This window comes from Mycteria americana, chromosome Z (assembly GCF_035582795.1).
Source record: "Mycteria americana isolate JAX WOST 10 ecotype Jacksonville Zoo and Gardens chromosome Z, USCA_MyAme_1.0, whole genome shotgun sequence".
Classification (NCBI taxonomy): Eukaryota; Metazoa; Chordata; class Aves; order Ciconiiformes; family Ciconiidae; genus Mycteria; species Mycteria americana.
Window position 1 is genome coordinate 48835355 of NC_134396.1, and position 16517 is coordinate 48851871.

General features: G+C 48.0%; 1 protein-coding gene across 2 annotated transcripts in view; it reads right to left on the reverse strand.

The window, feature by feature from the left end:
* Positions 1–4176: 4176 nt before the first annotated feature.
* SLC49A3 (solute carrier family 49 member 3) overlaps positions 4177–16517 on the reverse strand; it is a 28535-nt gene continuing 16194 nt past the window's right edge. For both annotated transcript variants that reach the window (XM_075526521.1, XM_075526520.1), the window contains exons 4-10: positions 12853–12929; positions 12598–12735; positions 11912–12028; positions 10136–10288; positions 8091–8248; positions 6908–7020; positions 4177–5551 (exon numbers count right to left, since the gene is read on the reverse strand). In XM_075526521.1, coding sequence (XP_075382636.1) covers positions 5397–5551; positions 6908–7020; positions 8091–8248; positions 10136–10288; positions 11912–12028; positions 12598–12735; positions 12853–12929 — 911 coding nt within the window. In that variant the 3' untranslated portion in view covers positions 4177–5396. The remainder of the gene's footprint in view (positions 5552–6907; positions 7021–8090; positions 8249–10135; positions 10289–11911; positions 12029–12597; positions 12736–12852; positions 12930–16517) is intronic.

Sequence of the window (16517 nt, forward strand, 5' to 3'; positions counted from 1 at the left end):
GTCACTTATTAAAACTAAGAGATAAGGCAGAATGGACAGGATGAAGCAGAGTCAAGTTTCTACAGAGTTTCCTCCTCCAGGCATGCTGTGTTATTCCCTCTTTCTCTGGGGGGATGCACTTGATTAAATCACTCTCTTCTATTAAAGGAACATGATGTAGCAAACTAAATAATGCCAGTACTATCTATCATATGTTAATAAGGCCCGGAGTTCCTGAAGTAGGATCGCAAAGGGTGTACATGAGGGAAACATATCCAGGCAGAAAGTACTATAATAGATGTTTCAGCTAGTTAATATTTTTCCTACCACCCTTCTGGGCTCCTTTTCCACAAAACCTCCCAAGAAATCTAGTTTTGTTCCTATTTTGTAGCACATGTGGTGCTGGGATGTGCTTTCTTCCATCCTATACCACCATCTGACTTGAGCCAAAATTGTTGAGGAAACTGCCTGCAAAGCAGGCACACACATGAACACATTGCAGCTGCAAGCAGGGCCACTTGTTTTAAAGATATGATAAAAAATCCCTGGGGATTTTTAAAGCACTAGTTGCTTTTGGTGTTTATTTTATTTAAGACTGCAGAGTATCAAGCAGAACTTGGGCATGCTAGCTGCTGCTTTATGCTCCTCTGGAGAGCTGCAGCCTCCCAGAGCTCCAGAAAGCTAAATTACAGTTTGCTTTCATTGGTGGGCCATGAAGTCCTTGTGACAAACTTCATCCAAAGAGAGGTGTAGATGAAGGTGAGAAGTGGACAACAGGTCTTGAGGCTCTGGGGGTTGGAATAAAATAAATCTCTATTCCAGAAGGCACAAGAAGGTTTTCTGTAGCCCCAAAGTATAATTGCTTTTGACTTTCAACCTGTATCTGTTCTGCTTACTGAGTCTCTTTGCTCAGGGCTAAAGGTGTGTGAACACAGTGGTCCCAAAAAGGGGCAATAACAGCTGACAGAATGGCTACTCCAGCCATTGTCATAATTTGTTTTTTTCATGATGCATTGCTTCCACTGCCAGCTCCAATCACTGCAATATTTTTATATCTATACAGTTTATACACAGGTTTGGGTTTTTTTCTACAGTATTTTTTCTTTTGAAGAAACAGAAGATATCTTCTGCCTTAAAGTTTCCCCAGATTTTTTTTTAACATTTTGATGACAAGTCTGCTTTTACTTACTTAAAAAGACAGCATCAATGTTAGTTTTGTTTGGTTTTGGGGGGTTTACAGCATAGACTCCACCCTAACTCCAACCAGGGTGACCCAATCCTGTAGAAGCAGGCCTCCCTGTGCTGGTGTGCAAATACCTGAGGAGGCAATGCGGACTTTGCTGATATGTCCACTGCCCCCTGTGAGAGATGCAGCATGGGAGTACTGGACACTGATAACTCATCCCATAGCAGCACAAAGGATCTCACCTGAGCCTCTCTGCAGGTCTCTAATGAGGTGGCTGTACTCACAGGAGCATCCTTGGGGCTGCTCTTCTCCAGTAAAGCCCCTGCCCCTTTTGCCTTCCTGGCACTTACAGCCAAGTCTGGCCAGTACAGGACAGGGTGGGCAGGAACTGCTTGGTCTTCAGACTGCAGCATACCTCACCCTCAGGCTCATTTGAACTTGACCTTCCTCCGCCAGTCCCATGCAGTCCCCAGGGGAGGCTGCAGAAAGAGGGCAGAGAGAGCTGGCTGTTCTGAGGGGCTGCAGAAAGCCTGTAGGGTTATCTCACTGAGCAGAGTTGCTCTCAAGACAGGCAGTGATAGCGTCCTGCAGAAAGCTTTTGGACTGAACTGCTCCAGGGGCCTCAAGACTGGCTGTTGTGCAAGATGAACAACCTTTCTTGCAACAGAAGTGTTGTTTTGGCTCCACCTGTGTGCAGGATGGCAAGAATACATATCCCTGCCTGTGTCAGAGGGCTTCTCTAGGATCCACAGCTGTGATGGGAGCAGTTGGCTGACCTTTATGTCCCTCTCCTTTGGCTTTACAAAAGCAGAAGGCCTCTAGTGAGACCAGACCACAGCCAGGACCATCCATCTTTGCAGGAGGCTTCCTGCAGTACCAGTTTTCCAGTGACCCCTACAGACATATGGTAGAGGCCTCTGCTGGGGTTACGGGGGTCACAGAAGGCTTGTTAAGGCAGCCAGACCACTCCTTTGGCAGGGAGAGGACATGGGTCCACCCCTCGGCATACCAGGCCCATGCCTGAACATCAAAATGCCTCTGTCTTGCTAAGATTTCAGCTTTACGCTTTCCGTAGGGTTTCCGGGGAAAGGCACATTTATATGTGAGAGACAGACGAGTTATGCAGCCTTGAGGAGGAAAGTGTACAGCAGTAAGCTGACTTCTCCTATGGTGGTAATTACAGACTAGCACAGAAATTTGAGCCTTTCTTGTTCTAAAGACAAAATGTGAAGTTAGCTGAGCCAGCAGAAACAGCTGATGGTGCAAGGTGGGTATTTGTGCGAGCTACCTGGCCTCACTGTTAGCAGTGCCATAATGCCTCTATGGCATGCTGCCAGGGTATGACAAACCGTATAGTGGAGGAGCAACTTGCTCCACTACACATTAGGAATTCGGAATTAGCCTCACACACCTGTACGTCTGATGCATTTAGTAGAGAGAAAAATCTCCCCTTTCAAATCTCTTTTATATGCTTTGATGTCCTGATTTCAGCTGGGATATAGTTAATCTTCTTCCTAGTAGCTGGTGTAGTGCTGTGTTTTGGATTTAGTATGAGAATAATGTTGATAACACAGGGATGTTTTAGTTGTCACTAAGTAATGTTTACAAGAGTCAAGGAGTTTTCAGCTTCCCATGCTCTGCCAGGTGCACAAGAAACTGGGAGGGGGCACAGCCAGGACAGTTGATCCAAACTGACCAAAGGGATATGCCATACCATATGACGTCATGCTCAGTATATAAAGCTGGGGAAGAAGAAGGAAGGGGGGGACGTTCAGAGTGATGGCGTTTGTCTTCCCAAGTAACCATTACGCGTGATGGAGCCCTGCTTTCCTGGAGATGGCTGAACACCTGCCTGCCTGCCTGAACACATGGGAAGTAGTGAATGAATTCCTTGTTTTGCTTTGCTTGTGTGTGTGGCTTTTGCTTCCCCTATTAAACTGTCTTTACCTCAACCCACGAGTTTTCTCACTTTTACTCTTCTGATTCTCTCCCCCATCCCACCGGGGGGGAGTGAGCGAGCAGCTGTGTGGTGCTTAGTTGACGGCTGGAGTTAAACCATGACATTTGATAAAGACAAGAGTGTCTTAGCTGGTCCAAGGCAGACTCTCTGACCAGGGCAATGGCAGATTTTGGAGACATTTGCTAGCAGTATTTCCTCACTCCTTTAACCTATCCTTCAAAACAGAGCTAACTGTAGTTTAAACTACAGCTAATTTCACACTGCCATTTTAAGGATCTGAGCTACCACTTCACATCATCATTTTGAGCACAACTTAATGCACATCTGGCAAATACGGAGACCTTTGGTTTGTGCTACATAGCAGATCTGATGCACCCTTGCATCTATAAACTACTTTTTAAAGTTTAATACAGTAAGAAAAGATTAATCTTTTCTTAAACCACCCTTTATTGAAAAACATAAGCATTTGTAAATATATAAAATTATAAAGTACCAAGTGCTACTTGCTTCCCAGTACAGGAGGACTCAGGAGTGGCAGGTAAATTTGGTGTAATAAGTTGGGTGTATTAGGTCCAGGGCTGCAGAACTGACCAGCTAGTTTTGCAAAAGCAGCTAATCTCATTCCCCTGACAGGCCCAAACTGATCTTGTTTCACCTCAGTTTCAGACTTCCTTCCTGCTCCTTTTGACAAACATCAGTGCTTCCTGGTGAGAGCAAGGCTGGAGCTGTAGGAACTAGCAGGCTCCCTAGAAGGATGCAGCTAGGTGTTTTACAAAGGGAGAGATTTCCAGTTGCTAATGGGGAAGAGAATTCAGGCACTGAGAGCACTCCTCTGTACAGTGTTCCTGAGGGAAAGTGCATCCTTTGCTTTGGGATCATCCTCTGGCTGCGCTGGACAATGCCAGTCACAGGTCCAATTTGCATCAGGTTCCCTTAATCAGCAAGTACTCAGATCTGCCTGCAAGATGCATGGTATGAAGCATCACCAAGTCCCATCTATCTCATTTTTTTACCACTGTAATGTTATAAGGTAAAAAGTTCTCAGGTTGTAAATCTGAACCCGAACACCAAAGCAGGACACTGGACTGCTGTGGAAATACTGTAAAATGAAAAATCCAGTTGTACCCATTGCAATTTTTAGGGTAACTGAACTCCAAATGGGATCTTTTGGGTCACTACCCATCTTTTCTAACACTGAAGAACTGGTGTCATTGCAGAGAGAACTGGAAGGTGCTTGTTGATGTTGTTTCTTACCTGGTCTTCCCCAAAAGCCCCTATCATCTGCAGAAACTTGTGACAGGTCCTTGCACTCTCTAAGTGGTCACCTTTGCCAGTTCTCCTGCCAGCTTCCACCACACCAGGCACTGCTGTGTCATTCCCCCAAAAGTGAGCTGCCCTCTCAGTGTTCCCCTATAGGAGAGCATAGCTTGGCCTGGGGAGGATACACTACTTTAATCTTACACCAGCAGGTTCGCTTTCTTGTGGAAAACTTAAACCACTGGAATTGCAGGAGAGGTGAAGAAACAACAGAAGCTCAAGTAAAACAAGCTTATCCTGAATGTCTCATCATCTGGCAGGGGACCAGAAGAGTGAGAAATGCTGCCGTATTTAACTCCTGCTGCTTGCTGGTATTTTCTTTTACAGGCAGCACTGCAGGCAGGGCTTTTCTTTTCCTGTTTGTAGGAGAGGACAAAGTGGCTCATTGTAACAGACTTGTATTACAGATCACATACCTACACTTCCCTGCTGCAATGGAAGGATGCTCTAGCTCCTACCTCCCTTTAGCTAAGAGGCACAATTAGCTCCAACCTTAGAGTGGAAGAGTTGTTATGCTGTACAAGAACCACAGTCCTTAAACAGAAGTTTTCCACTAGGTTTGTGATAGGCATGGCTTCCACCCCTCTGAAAGCTTCACCCCTGATCCAAGTACATGAAAATGAAAAAAAGACTGAAATATGATGCTCCTTTCCTCTGCAGCATTTCTTTAGCTTGAATCAAGTCAGCTAAAAATCCTTGTTACCTGCATAGTTGTCCACTCCCACCTCGACCTTCCTGGCAGCACAGCATTCCTTACCGCCTGGAATCACAAATAAATACAAGATTGAGGGAAGCACAGCAAAGATGCGCCAGTGACTCTGCTCTAGCCCTTGCTTGTCATGCAACAGGACCTGGATATCCCAGTGTGCCAGCTGAGCATCTGCAGTCATGGTCCCTGCTCACAGGCCTGAGTCCTTCCCTTACTGGGCCCTCGGCATCCCATTTTTGGCCTGGTTAGGCTTCAGGAACATCTGCTGTTGCTGTATCTTCTGCCTTGACCAAATCACCACTGTTTGTCTCAGCATGGAGCCGCTTGTAGTCAGTGTGGAAGAAGACGACGTAGAAACAAGCCATAGCACTGCAGAGGCCAGCCAGCACCAGTACTGGAGCTGCAAGGAAGATACGCTTTTAAATGGTGAATTCACAACTCCCCACGGGTGCAGAAGTCTAGAGGTCAGCTCCCCACAACGGCACAGCCTGGTTGATCTCCTCCTAAGGGCTACTCCTGAGGACAGTGTGCAGCTCACAGTGGGACAATGCCAGTTTGGTAACAGCCAAACCTTGTCCCACGTAACACTGGCATAGGAAGAGGATTTGGGTGAAATGTGGAAGGTTTCCAGGACTCTTGTCCTGCATGACCCCACAGGCTGGAGGTCTCACATGGGTGCACACACTGTGTGGGAGTGTGTTTTTGTGTAGGTGTACACGTTTGTGTGTTGGGGGGTGGTGAAAAAAGTTACAGGAAAGACTGAATCAAAACACTTGAGCTTCATAAGAGAACAGGTCCATGCAGGTGGTACTTCTTGTTATATCATCTGAGAGCAAAGTGTAGGAAAGGTTCACTAAGGATAAACTTGAATCAAAGAAAAATTTGTGTTGAAAGAACCTTTTCTGAACGTCCCTGCATGTATCATACCACAAAATGAGTAGGAATGGGTACCTAATCATGAGATCCAGCTCTCATGTGATGAGATTAGAGTTGAGGGCTGTCAGACATGAAGCAGTCAAATTGCTTTTTGGGTGCAGTGATTGTGAAGCCTTGTTCCCTGACAGCTAGTGGAGCTTGTTCTGCAGAATTTCTGCTCAGCCAAGCAGGATATATTTAAAAGGTGTTTGCCAGCCTTTGTGTTACGGTGTGTCCCCGGGACTTGGTGTCAGTATCACATAAATATGAACCAGCTGAGAGATCAAGACCAGGGTTTAGCCTGCAGTGAAAACACATTTGTGTTTCTGTTCATCTCAGTTGCTGTCTCTTCTAGGAGACCAGCTAGGAAAGGAAGGGAAATGTGGAATAAGTCAGGACAAAGCTGTACCAGCATGCTACAAATCCAGGCAGCTGTGTGTGCAGAAGCAAGGGAAGTAGCTTTCAGTCAATGCATTTGTACTCTTGGCCTCCCACACTGCAAAGCAGCACAGGCTGTGCTACGTGGACAGTGTCTTTCCCCCAGAACAGCTGCCTTCTAGCTTGGTGAAGCTCACGTCTCTGCAGGGTGGCCATAAGAGAAATTTTAACCCAGAGTCAGCAGCAGCATTCATGGCAGCTTAGAGGTCTTCCCATTTCAATCCTGCAGGCCTGGTTTCGCAGGAGCAGCAAGGAGTGCACCATCAGGTTAGGAAAGGTGGCTATGAGATATGCTACAATAGGAACCAGTCTTGCAGGCTCCCTCACAGTGATACCTGGAAGACAGCGGAGGGTACGTGGGTGCAACCAAGTGTCCAGCATCATTTCCCAAGGGCATACATACTTGTCCAGTCCAGGGCTCCATCCTGGTCAAGCGCGCAGGTGGAGGATGGATCCTCAGAAACACGCGTGGTGAGGGCTTGTAGCAGAATCATTAAAATCACACCTTCAATCTGGCTGTGGGGAGAAGCCAACATGCAGTCATGGCACCTGCCCAATTCATCATTGCTGCAGACAAGCCCATCTTCCCCATCGGGAAGAAAGTGCGGCCCCTTTCTGGAGCCTGGCCCTTCTAGCAGGGAAAGCTACTGTCAGCTTCCTCTGGCCCAGGCACTTGGTTAACTGGCCTTGGCTCACAGGGTGTCCAGGTCAGCCTTTCAGCACACCCTGAGAAACAGGGCAGCATGGCAGGACCACTATATACTTCCTTTAGAAGAGGGCAGGTGTTGAACTACAGCTGTCAAGGAGCTGAGGCTTAGTCACTGGGCAAAGACTTGGAAATACCTCTCACTGCAAGGTTGAGGATGGGAAAAAGTCAGGCTATGACTTCAGCCTCCTCCCTATTCATAGCTGGCTGGCAGCAGCAACAAGTCCGCAACCAGTGGGAGAAAACAGCCTTCAAAGGCGGTGTCTAATGCCCCTCTTTGACTGATGTTTCTTGCTGCTGCAGCTCCACCTGACACACACATGGCACCAGGCCATGTATATCACTGCTTAGGGCTCCAACAAGTCATTTCTGCTCAGTTCAGTGCCAGCCCTAGGCATGTAAATTGATCATGGGAAGGACTGTCACTGCTCCATCTGTTGTGACCAGCTGCCCTGCGAGTGATGAGCCCCATGTCCCTCAGCAGAGCACTGAGACCTGACAAGTCTCTGTATTGCCATGGGAATGGGTGCTCCTCTGAGGCATACAGAGCCCATCTGCTTCAAAGGTAGGTGATGCTGGGCATGGTTAAATCCCGCTTTGTGCCAAGCAAGGGAGACCTTCATCTTCCTTCTTGCTTTTCTTGCACCAATTCCACATACTCCTCCTTGCTTTAAAACCTTTAAGCTCTTCAGCTCTATGGCTCAGCCAGCCAGCTCCCCCCTTGCCATGGTCATGTGCATGGACACCAGAGAGAAGTCCAGCAGGATGGCTAGCACTGATGTCCATGCTCTTCTCTATCTGCACCCACACCCCTTTGTGTGTGTGTGTATGTGTTTGAACCCAGGCTCAGCTGTCAATTGGATTTAACCTGCATGCTTACCTTGCAACAAAAATCAGGCCTGTAGATGTACCCTCTCCCACGGGGTACGAGCACTCCACAGCCAGCTCCATGGCAATGGGGTAGATGGCAAAACCGAAGAAACCAAAGAGCGAGCTGGTGATGGCCAGCGTGATGGCCTGATGTCTGAACCGAGAAGTCTGCAAGCAGAAAAGCAACACCAAAGTCTCAGTGTCTGCACAGAAAGTCTCTGAACCCCTAACCTGCAGGAAGTCCCAAGGGCTCACTGTTCTCACCAGTACCTTTCCTGCCTGTTCCTGAAATCTCTCTTTTACCTCCACCCCTCTAGAGTCAACAAATGGCTACACGATCGAGATCTATGTGTTGAATTTAAGCAAGAGGAGAGAGGATCAGCAGAATTATCTGAAAAGCACTGGTGTGGTCATATTACTGTGACTTGACTTCCTGGTCAGTAACTTAGCAGGAGTGTGCTCAGCATATCATCTCCAGCACCAAGTGAAACACACACCTTCGTCCCAATGCAAGCTAACATTTCAGAAGTGGTGTTTGCATTGGGTTACATATGAGAATTCACTGGGTTGCTGCAGCTCATTGATAAGGAAAACTATTCCTTAGTTGCTGTAGCTCAGTGATAAGGAAAACTATTCCTTATCATGCCAGGATCATGCTTGTAACATTGGTATTTTACCACAAAAAAAAAAAAAAAAAGGCAAAACAAACAAAAGAAACACCTGAAACATTGACAGACCCTGGAGATTAGTTTAGTGCCTAGAAGAGCCTTATCCCTAACTCTGGAGGAAAGCGCATGGCCTTGTCTAGCCAATGCTAGTAAAGTCAAGTGCATAAATCCTGCAGCCACAGTGCTGGCACCTCCTTCCTTAACTATGTAATTTCCACAGAGGAACACGAGGTGTCTGTCCTGGCATGGCTGCAGCAGGCCTGGGCCAGCTAAACTGGTAAAGTCACGGAAAACTCTGTGTCTGGAATCCGAGTTCAAAGCATCAAGGCATCAAGCAGATTTGAATGGGTGTTTTTCATTTTACTACTCTGAACTAGTAGTTCATCTGTATGGGATGAAGGGGCTGGAGAGAACGGGAGGAGGGAAAGGTTTGCTTGCTGCTCCTGACACAGCTGCTTGCCTACTCTGTGCTTTACCTGAGCCCAGGGATGCTGACTTGTATTCAGAGCATCCCCCCAACAAATGCCAGAGTACTAAAGGGAGAAATGCAAGGTCTGCTTTAGGCACATTGTCCTACACTGAGAAAGGCATTGCATTTGTCTGTCTCTTCAAAGTGGAGCTAACATCACTGGGATCTTGGCCCAGGGGAAGGTGTGATCACGCTGTATTGAAAGTCTGGATTTTTCAACACATAGGAGAAATGCACAGCACAAGCCTGTTGGGAAAGCAGAGACCTGCACCAGCCTGGTTCCTCTGCAGTGCTAGGAGTCCTGTGCCTCATGCTCAGGTTCCTGCTGGGTGAGGGCTCCCCTTGGCAATGACTACGCTTGAGTGCAGTACTTGCACTCCCACCCTGTGGGTGTAAAGTCTCCAGGTTCTCCATTCCTCTCCTGGCTGGATTCAAGTGTCCCACTTTTTTGCACCTCCCTTGTCTTGTCCTCAAGGAACTGCTGCAGAACTAGGCACATAGCTAGGTCCTTTCTGCTAACCTTGCACTCCTGGCAGCCACAACTGTTAAAGGCAGGTGTTGGGAAAACTATAGCATTCTTGTTCATTTTTGTAAGATGGATATTTAGCAGTTCCATTTCTTTTTGGAAAGAATGGTCTCAGGACCAGTAAACAAACATGGTGATCCAATGTAAGGAAGTAAAATTATGCCAATTTATTTATATCCTGAAGCAGTATGTCTCAGGCTTCACAGTGACTGTGAAATCCTCAGTAAAGGGTTTTTCTTTAAAACATTCCTAGCCCAGAGAGAGAATCCCAAAGCATAACACATGGATTAATAGATACTATGACATCTAATGACCTTGGTTTGAGTTGGTGATTTATCGGATGGCAACAGAACTAAGCCCACAGGTATGGTGCAATGCAAGGGAGAACTCACCACTGCGAACACGATACTGGCAAGTGCACTCAGACAGAAACAAATCTTGGTGGACTCTATGAACTTCCTTGTCCGGTCGATATACAGGCCTAGCAGGAAGGCACCCAACAAACCACACACTGTGAACAGTGCACCATTCAGGCCAGCAAATTCCTGGAGGGCAGAAGAACAAGTAACTGACCAACTAGAGCAGTTAGGAAAGAGGTTTTAATGTCACTGACCCATCTACCTGCTGCTAGTGGGCCACTTACTGAGGAAGGAAAAGCTTCCCTGCCCATTGCAATAGCTGAGGCCTCCACAGGGCTCTGAGTAGCAAATAATGGGGCCCAGGTGCTGCTACAAGTGTGTGGGAACAGCAGGGTCACAGCACTCCTGAGGTCTCAATGGATGACAAGTCTCTGCACACCTGACAAGGGAGGCTGGGTGCAGAGCAGCAGCAGTTCCCTGGCATTAAATGCTCCAGCCTGGGCATGAGACTGTTCTTGGCTCCTCCAGAGGCGCCTCGTCCACACTGGTCGTAACAGCTCCAACTGCCTTAGGATCTTCTCCTGTTTATAATCGTGCTCCTGGCCCTTTTCTTACCAGGGACCAGGGACCTGCACTGGTGGAATGCCTTCCACAAGGCTGGCAGCCCCAAAGTGTGTTAGATGAGACACAGCATCAACTGGCTGTAGCAAGGAGGTCTAATTACAGACGCAGTGAGCAGTAGTTAGGATAGGGTACATGCTCTGTTGCCTGCAATGACTATCTTTGCTTGTCCTGCTCCTTCAGCTCCATAAGAATTCAAATGCAGACACCAATCCTCAAAGCAGGGAAGCTTTAACAAATTGGAGTAAACATCTTTGGGAGCCTCAGGGGCAGACTGGTAGGAAAGGGTATCTGGAATAGCTTCTGTGGGCTACAGGGCCAGGGCAAGCCAGTCACACACAGACAAAAGCATCATGATGCACAGAAAGCAAGGCTGCAAAGTTTAAAAGGTTTCCAGTGAAAAGCCAATGGAGTGTGCAAATGTGACCTGGCTATGGAGCATTGAGCCAGGTATCAGACCTGGGAATTGAGAGGTAGTGGACAGAGACCAGAGATGTAGATGTGCATACATAACAGCTGGAGAGGTGTTTTAAAAGGACCTCCATGGGGATACAAGCAGCAGGACTGAAGTGCTGCCTGCCTGAGGGGAAACACAGGAATGGGGGCAGCCCATTGCTATCACAGGGAGAGAGCAGGAGGAACCAGCTGTGCACACACTGTACTCAACTATAAAAGCACTACCTGGCTGATGTCATGGGAAGGATGGCAAAACAGCTGTCACAGTACCTGTGACTTCCTCTGCATCTCTGGCTTCATGTAAGACTGTCCAAAGAGGAAAAGGTGCGTGCATCAGCCTGCCTTCAGCTCCACTCTTGGGCCTGCCTGGGCCCTATCCTACTGAGGGTGTCAGAAGGCTGCATAGACATCAGTGCTCTGGAGTGGCTTAGAAAAAAACACAATACTCTTTTTTTCTAAAAAGTGTTTGAGGAGTAAAGGTTTTTCATTTGCAAATGGGAGCCTAGGCATGGACAGTAATGAAAACGTAGATCATCCATTATACTGAGATACTGACTGCGCTCTTGAGTAATGTACTGCTTAATCTATGTTAGATAATGTGAGCAAATAAGATAAGAGACAGTGCAGCATATTCAACTGTCTTCATTTTGCCCTGAGTCCCTTATCAGGGAAAATCATTTTGGTTGTATCATAGATGATGAGGACAATGGGGAGGAAAGGAGGAAGACTCACATTTGAATACCCCTTTTCACAAAGGATCTGTTCTAGCAGAGCTGAAAAGCAGGTGAACATCCCAATTCCTCCTCCAAAGCACACTGCCAGGATGATGTATGGCTTGTTTCTCAGGAGCTAGAGAAAGAAGTGAACATACCATTTAAACAAGTGGAGGGGGAAAAAAGGCCTAGCTGTGACAGTAGACTTGAAGGTCAGTGGCTCTGACCCCTCAGTCAGAAACACTGACAGGGCAACTCCGTGATCATTACAGGAGTTTGGCTCTCTCCTGTCAGTTCAGCCAGAGGAAGTTAAAATGGAGAGCGTATAGGGAGGAAGGATCTCTTCAGTGCCCAAATTCTTCCTCCACTTTGCCATGTGCTGTCCTACTTGTTACCACATCTGCTCAGAAGGCTCAGGTTGTGTGGTCCTCTTGGATGAGCCCAGGTGTGCCTGTCTGAGCTAGCCGAATGGCAGCCGGCCCACAGCTGAACAGTCAGAGGGCATCTCTCGCAGCTTTGCTGCGAGCAGCTTCCAATCCCTGAGGAAGGAAGGGATCCTGGTCTCCTTTAGGGGGCTTTCCATGGAGGATTTGGTGGAGTGGAGTTCAGAGTCTGCTTTGTCAGCAGATTCCCCAGCGTGTCCCTGTCTGGCAGGGCTGCATTCCTCACTCCAGCACTGGTACCTCTCTGTGCTACAGCACTTACCATTTTGAGCCCCGTGAGGAATGGCTGGGAGGTGGAGTTAGTGGCACTGGCCGAAGGAGGCGTTGGAGGAACCTTCTCGTGAATCCCCACAGTTGCTAGAGCACAGGCTGTTACTGCTGGGACGGCATAAACACCCAGCTATACAACACAAAGTAAAGACACATTACCAGTCTTTCCAGCTCCACTGCCTCCAAATAAATAAATCAGCTGGACCCCAATCAGCCCAGCTGGCTGATTAAAGCAGTTTTCATTTACCATCAATGGGATGTGCTTTCCTTCAGGAACTAGTGCAGGTGACAGCACATTTGATATAAGAATACCCAAGGGATTGGCTGGAAGGAAATAAAACAGAGAAACACTTTTTTTATGCAAGCAGTCAGAATCATGTGTCCATCCCTACTGCCAGTCAGCACCAGAGCTGCAGTATGCAGCAGAGCAATGAGTAAGGACAGAACAAGGCATATATAGGGAGAAACCAGGAGGGGAACATTTGCAGAAGTTGACTGTGTGGTCTTACTGTTGCCACATCTGCTCCCTAACCCCCATGAAGTCCATTCTATAAACCCGTTTCCCTACAACTCCTAACTCCTGTAAACTGCTTTCATCCAGGAATTATGGTGTCCTCACCCTCACAAGGCTGCCTCAGTAGATGCTAAGCTGAAGGGATAAAATGAAGATGGACAAATCCATGTCATCTGTCCTGATGTTATATAGCAGCAGTAACAAATAGAGGTGCTTTCCCTTCTTTACTCCCCCTGTGCCATTAGGCATGTGTACATATGGATAAGATCCCCCTGAGCCTTCTCGAGGGTGAACAGTCCCAGCTCTTTCGGCCTCAGCTAGCATGACATGCTCCATTCCCTTAATTGTTTTAGTGGGTCTTAAGTGGACTTACACTAATATGTCCATGTCCTTCTTGTGCTGAGGAGCCTAGAACTGGACACAGCTCTTCAGATGTAGACAGAGGACCTCCCTTAAGCTCTTCCTGGCAATGCTTTTCCTGATGGTCACCAGGATGCTGTTGGTTTTCTTTGCCACAAGGGCATGAAAAGCAGGAAAGCCCTGTGACAGCTTAAAGTCACTTAAGTGTCACTTAAGGTCACTAAAGTGACACTAGGCCTCCCTGGGGCCTGGGTTAGAGATGTAACTAGGAAACTCGCTGGTCTGGTACAGTCCTCTGATTATTACCCACTATTGGTTATGCAGGTTGGCTATGATGACGTTGCGGAGAGAAGTCCAAAAGCGATCAAAAGGGACTTCAGGGCACTGGGGCGATTGGTTGAGGGATAGGGAGCACAGGTAGTGTTTTCCTCAATTCCATCAGTGGCAGGGAAGAATACTGAAAGGTACAGGGAAACTCACCTGCTCAACACGTGGCTCAGAGGCTGGTGCCATGGGCGGAATTTTGGTTTTTTTGATCATGGGGATGTTTACACGGCACCGGGCCTGCTGGCAATGGATAGAGTTCAGCTGTCTCAAAGGGGAAAAAAGATTCTTGCCCATGAGTTGGCAGGGCTCATCAAGAGGGCTTTAAACTAGGTTTGAAGGGGGAAAGGGATGTAACCAGGCTCACTAGAGAGGAGCCTAAGGGTGGCATGCCAATGTTGGGGAGTGAAATTGATAGTCCAGCTCAAGTGCATGTACACCAATGCACGCAGCACGGACAACAAACAGGAGGAGCTGGAAGCCATTGTGCAGCAAGATAGCTATGACTTAGTCACAGAAATGTGGTGGGATGACTCTCACGACTGGAGTGCTGCAACAGATGGCTATAAGCTCTTCAGAAGGGATAGGCAAGGAAGGAGAGGCAGTGGGGTGGGTCTGTATGTTAGGGAGTGTTTTGATTGTGTAGAACTAAGCAATTATGACAATAAGGTCGAGTGCTTATGGGTAAGGATGAGGGGGAAAGCCAACAAGGCAGATATCCTGCTGGGTGTCTGTTATAGACCACCCAACCAGGATGAAGAGGCAGATGAAGCATTCTATAAACAGCTGGCAGGAGTCTCACAACCGCTAGCCCTTGTTTTCATGGGGGACTTCAACTTGCCGGATGTCTGCTGGAAATACAACACAGCAGAGACAAAACAGTTTAGGAGGTTCCTGGAATGTGTGGAAGGTAAATTCTTAACACAGCTGGTAAGTAGGCCTACCAGGGGAGGTGCCTCGCTTGACCTGCTGTTTACAAACAGAGAAGGACTGGTGGGAGATGTGGTGGCTGGAGGCTGTCTTGGGCTTAGCAACCATGCTATGATAGAGTTCTCAATTCAGGGTGAAGTAAGGAGGAGGGTGAGCAAAACCACTACCATGGACTTCCGGAGGGCAGACTTTGGCCTGTTGAGGGCACTGGTTGAGAGAGTCCCTTGGGAGACAGTCCTGAAGGGCAAAGGGGTCCAGGAAGGCTGGGCATTCTTTAAGAAGGAAGACATAAGACGTGTGCCGTAAGACGAACCAGTGGGGAAGAAGACCAGCCTGGCTGAACAGGGAGCTTTTGCTGGGACTCAGGAAAAAAAGGAGAGTTTACCACTTTTGGAAGAAGGGGCAGGCAACTCAAGAAGAGTACAGGGTTCTCGTCAAGTCATGCAGAGAGAAAATTAGAAAGGCAAAAGGCCAGCTAGAACTCAATCTGGCCACTGCTGTAAGAGATAATAAAAAATGTTTTTACAAATACATTAACAACAAAAAGAGAGCCAAGGAGAATTTTCCTCCTTCATTGGATGTGGGGGGGAGAAATTGCCACCAAGAATGAGGAAAAGGCTGAGGTACTTAATGCCTTCTTTGCCTCAGTCTTTAATAGTCAGACCAGTTATCCCCAGGGTAGTCAGCCCCCTGAGCTGGAAAACAGGGACAGAGAGCAGAATAAACCCCCCATAACTGAGAAGGAAGCAGTTAATGACCTGCTACACCAACTGGACACTCACAAGTCTATGGGGCCGGATGGGATCCACCCAAGGGTACTGAGGGAGCTGGCCGAGGAGCTTGCCAAGCCACTCTCCATAACTTATCAGCAGTCTGGGTTAACAGGGGAGGTCCCAGACAACTGGAGGCTTGCCAATGTGACGCCCATCTACAAGAAGGGCAGGAAGGAGGATCCGGGGAACTACAGGCCTGTCAGCCTGACCTCAGTACCAGGGAAAATTATGGAGTGGTTCATCTTGAGGGTGCTCAACAGGCATGTGCAGGCCAACCAGGGCATCAGGCCCAGCCAGCATGGGTTCATGAAAAGCAGGTTCTGCTTGACCAACCTGATCTCCTTCTACAACCAGGTGACCTGCCTAGTGGATGAGGGAAAGGCTGTAGATGTTATCTACCTGGACTTTAGTAAAGCCTTTGACACTGTCTCCCACAGCATTCTCCTGGAGAAGCTGGTGGCTCATGGCTTAGGCAGGTGTACTCTTCGCTGGATAAAAAACTGGCTGGATGGCTGAGCCCAGAGAGTTGTGGTGAATGGAGCTAAATCCTGTTGGCGGCCGGTCACAAGCGGTGTTCCCCAGGGCTCAGTTTTGGGGCCAGTCTTGTTAAATATCTTTATCTATGATCTGGATGAGGGGATTGAGTGCACATTCAGTAAGTTTGCAGATGGCACCAAATTGGGCAGGACTGTTGATCTGCTCAAGGGTAGGAAGGCTCTGCAGAGGGATCTGGACAGGCTGGATTGATGGGCTGAGGTCAATTGTATGAGGTTTAACAAGGCTAAGTGCCGGGTCCTGCACTTGGGTCACAACAACCCCATGCAATGCTACAGGCTTGGGGAAGAGTGGCTGGAAAGCTGCCTGTCGGAAAAGGATCTGGGGGTGTTGGTTGACAGCCGGCTGAACAGAGCCAGCAGTGTGCCCAGGTGGCCAAGAAAGCCAACAGCTTGTATCCTGGCTTGTATCAGAAATAGCGTGGCCAGCAGGACTAGGGAAGTGATTGTGCCCCTG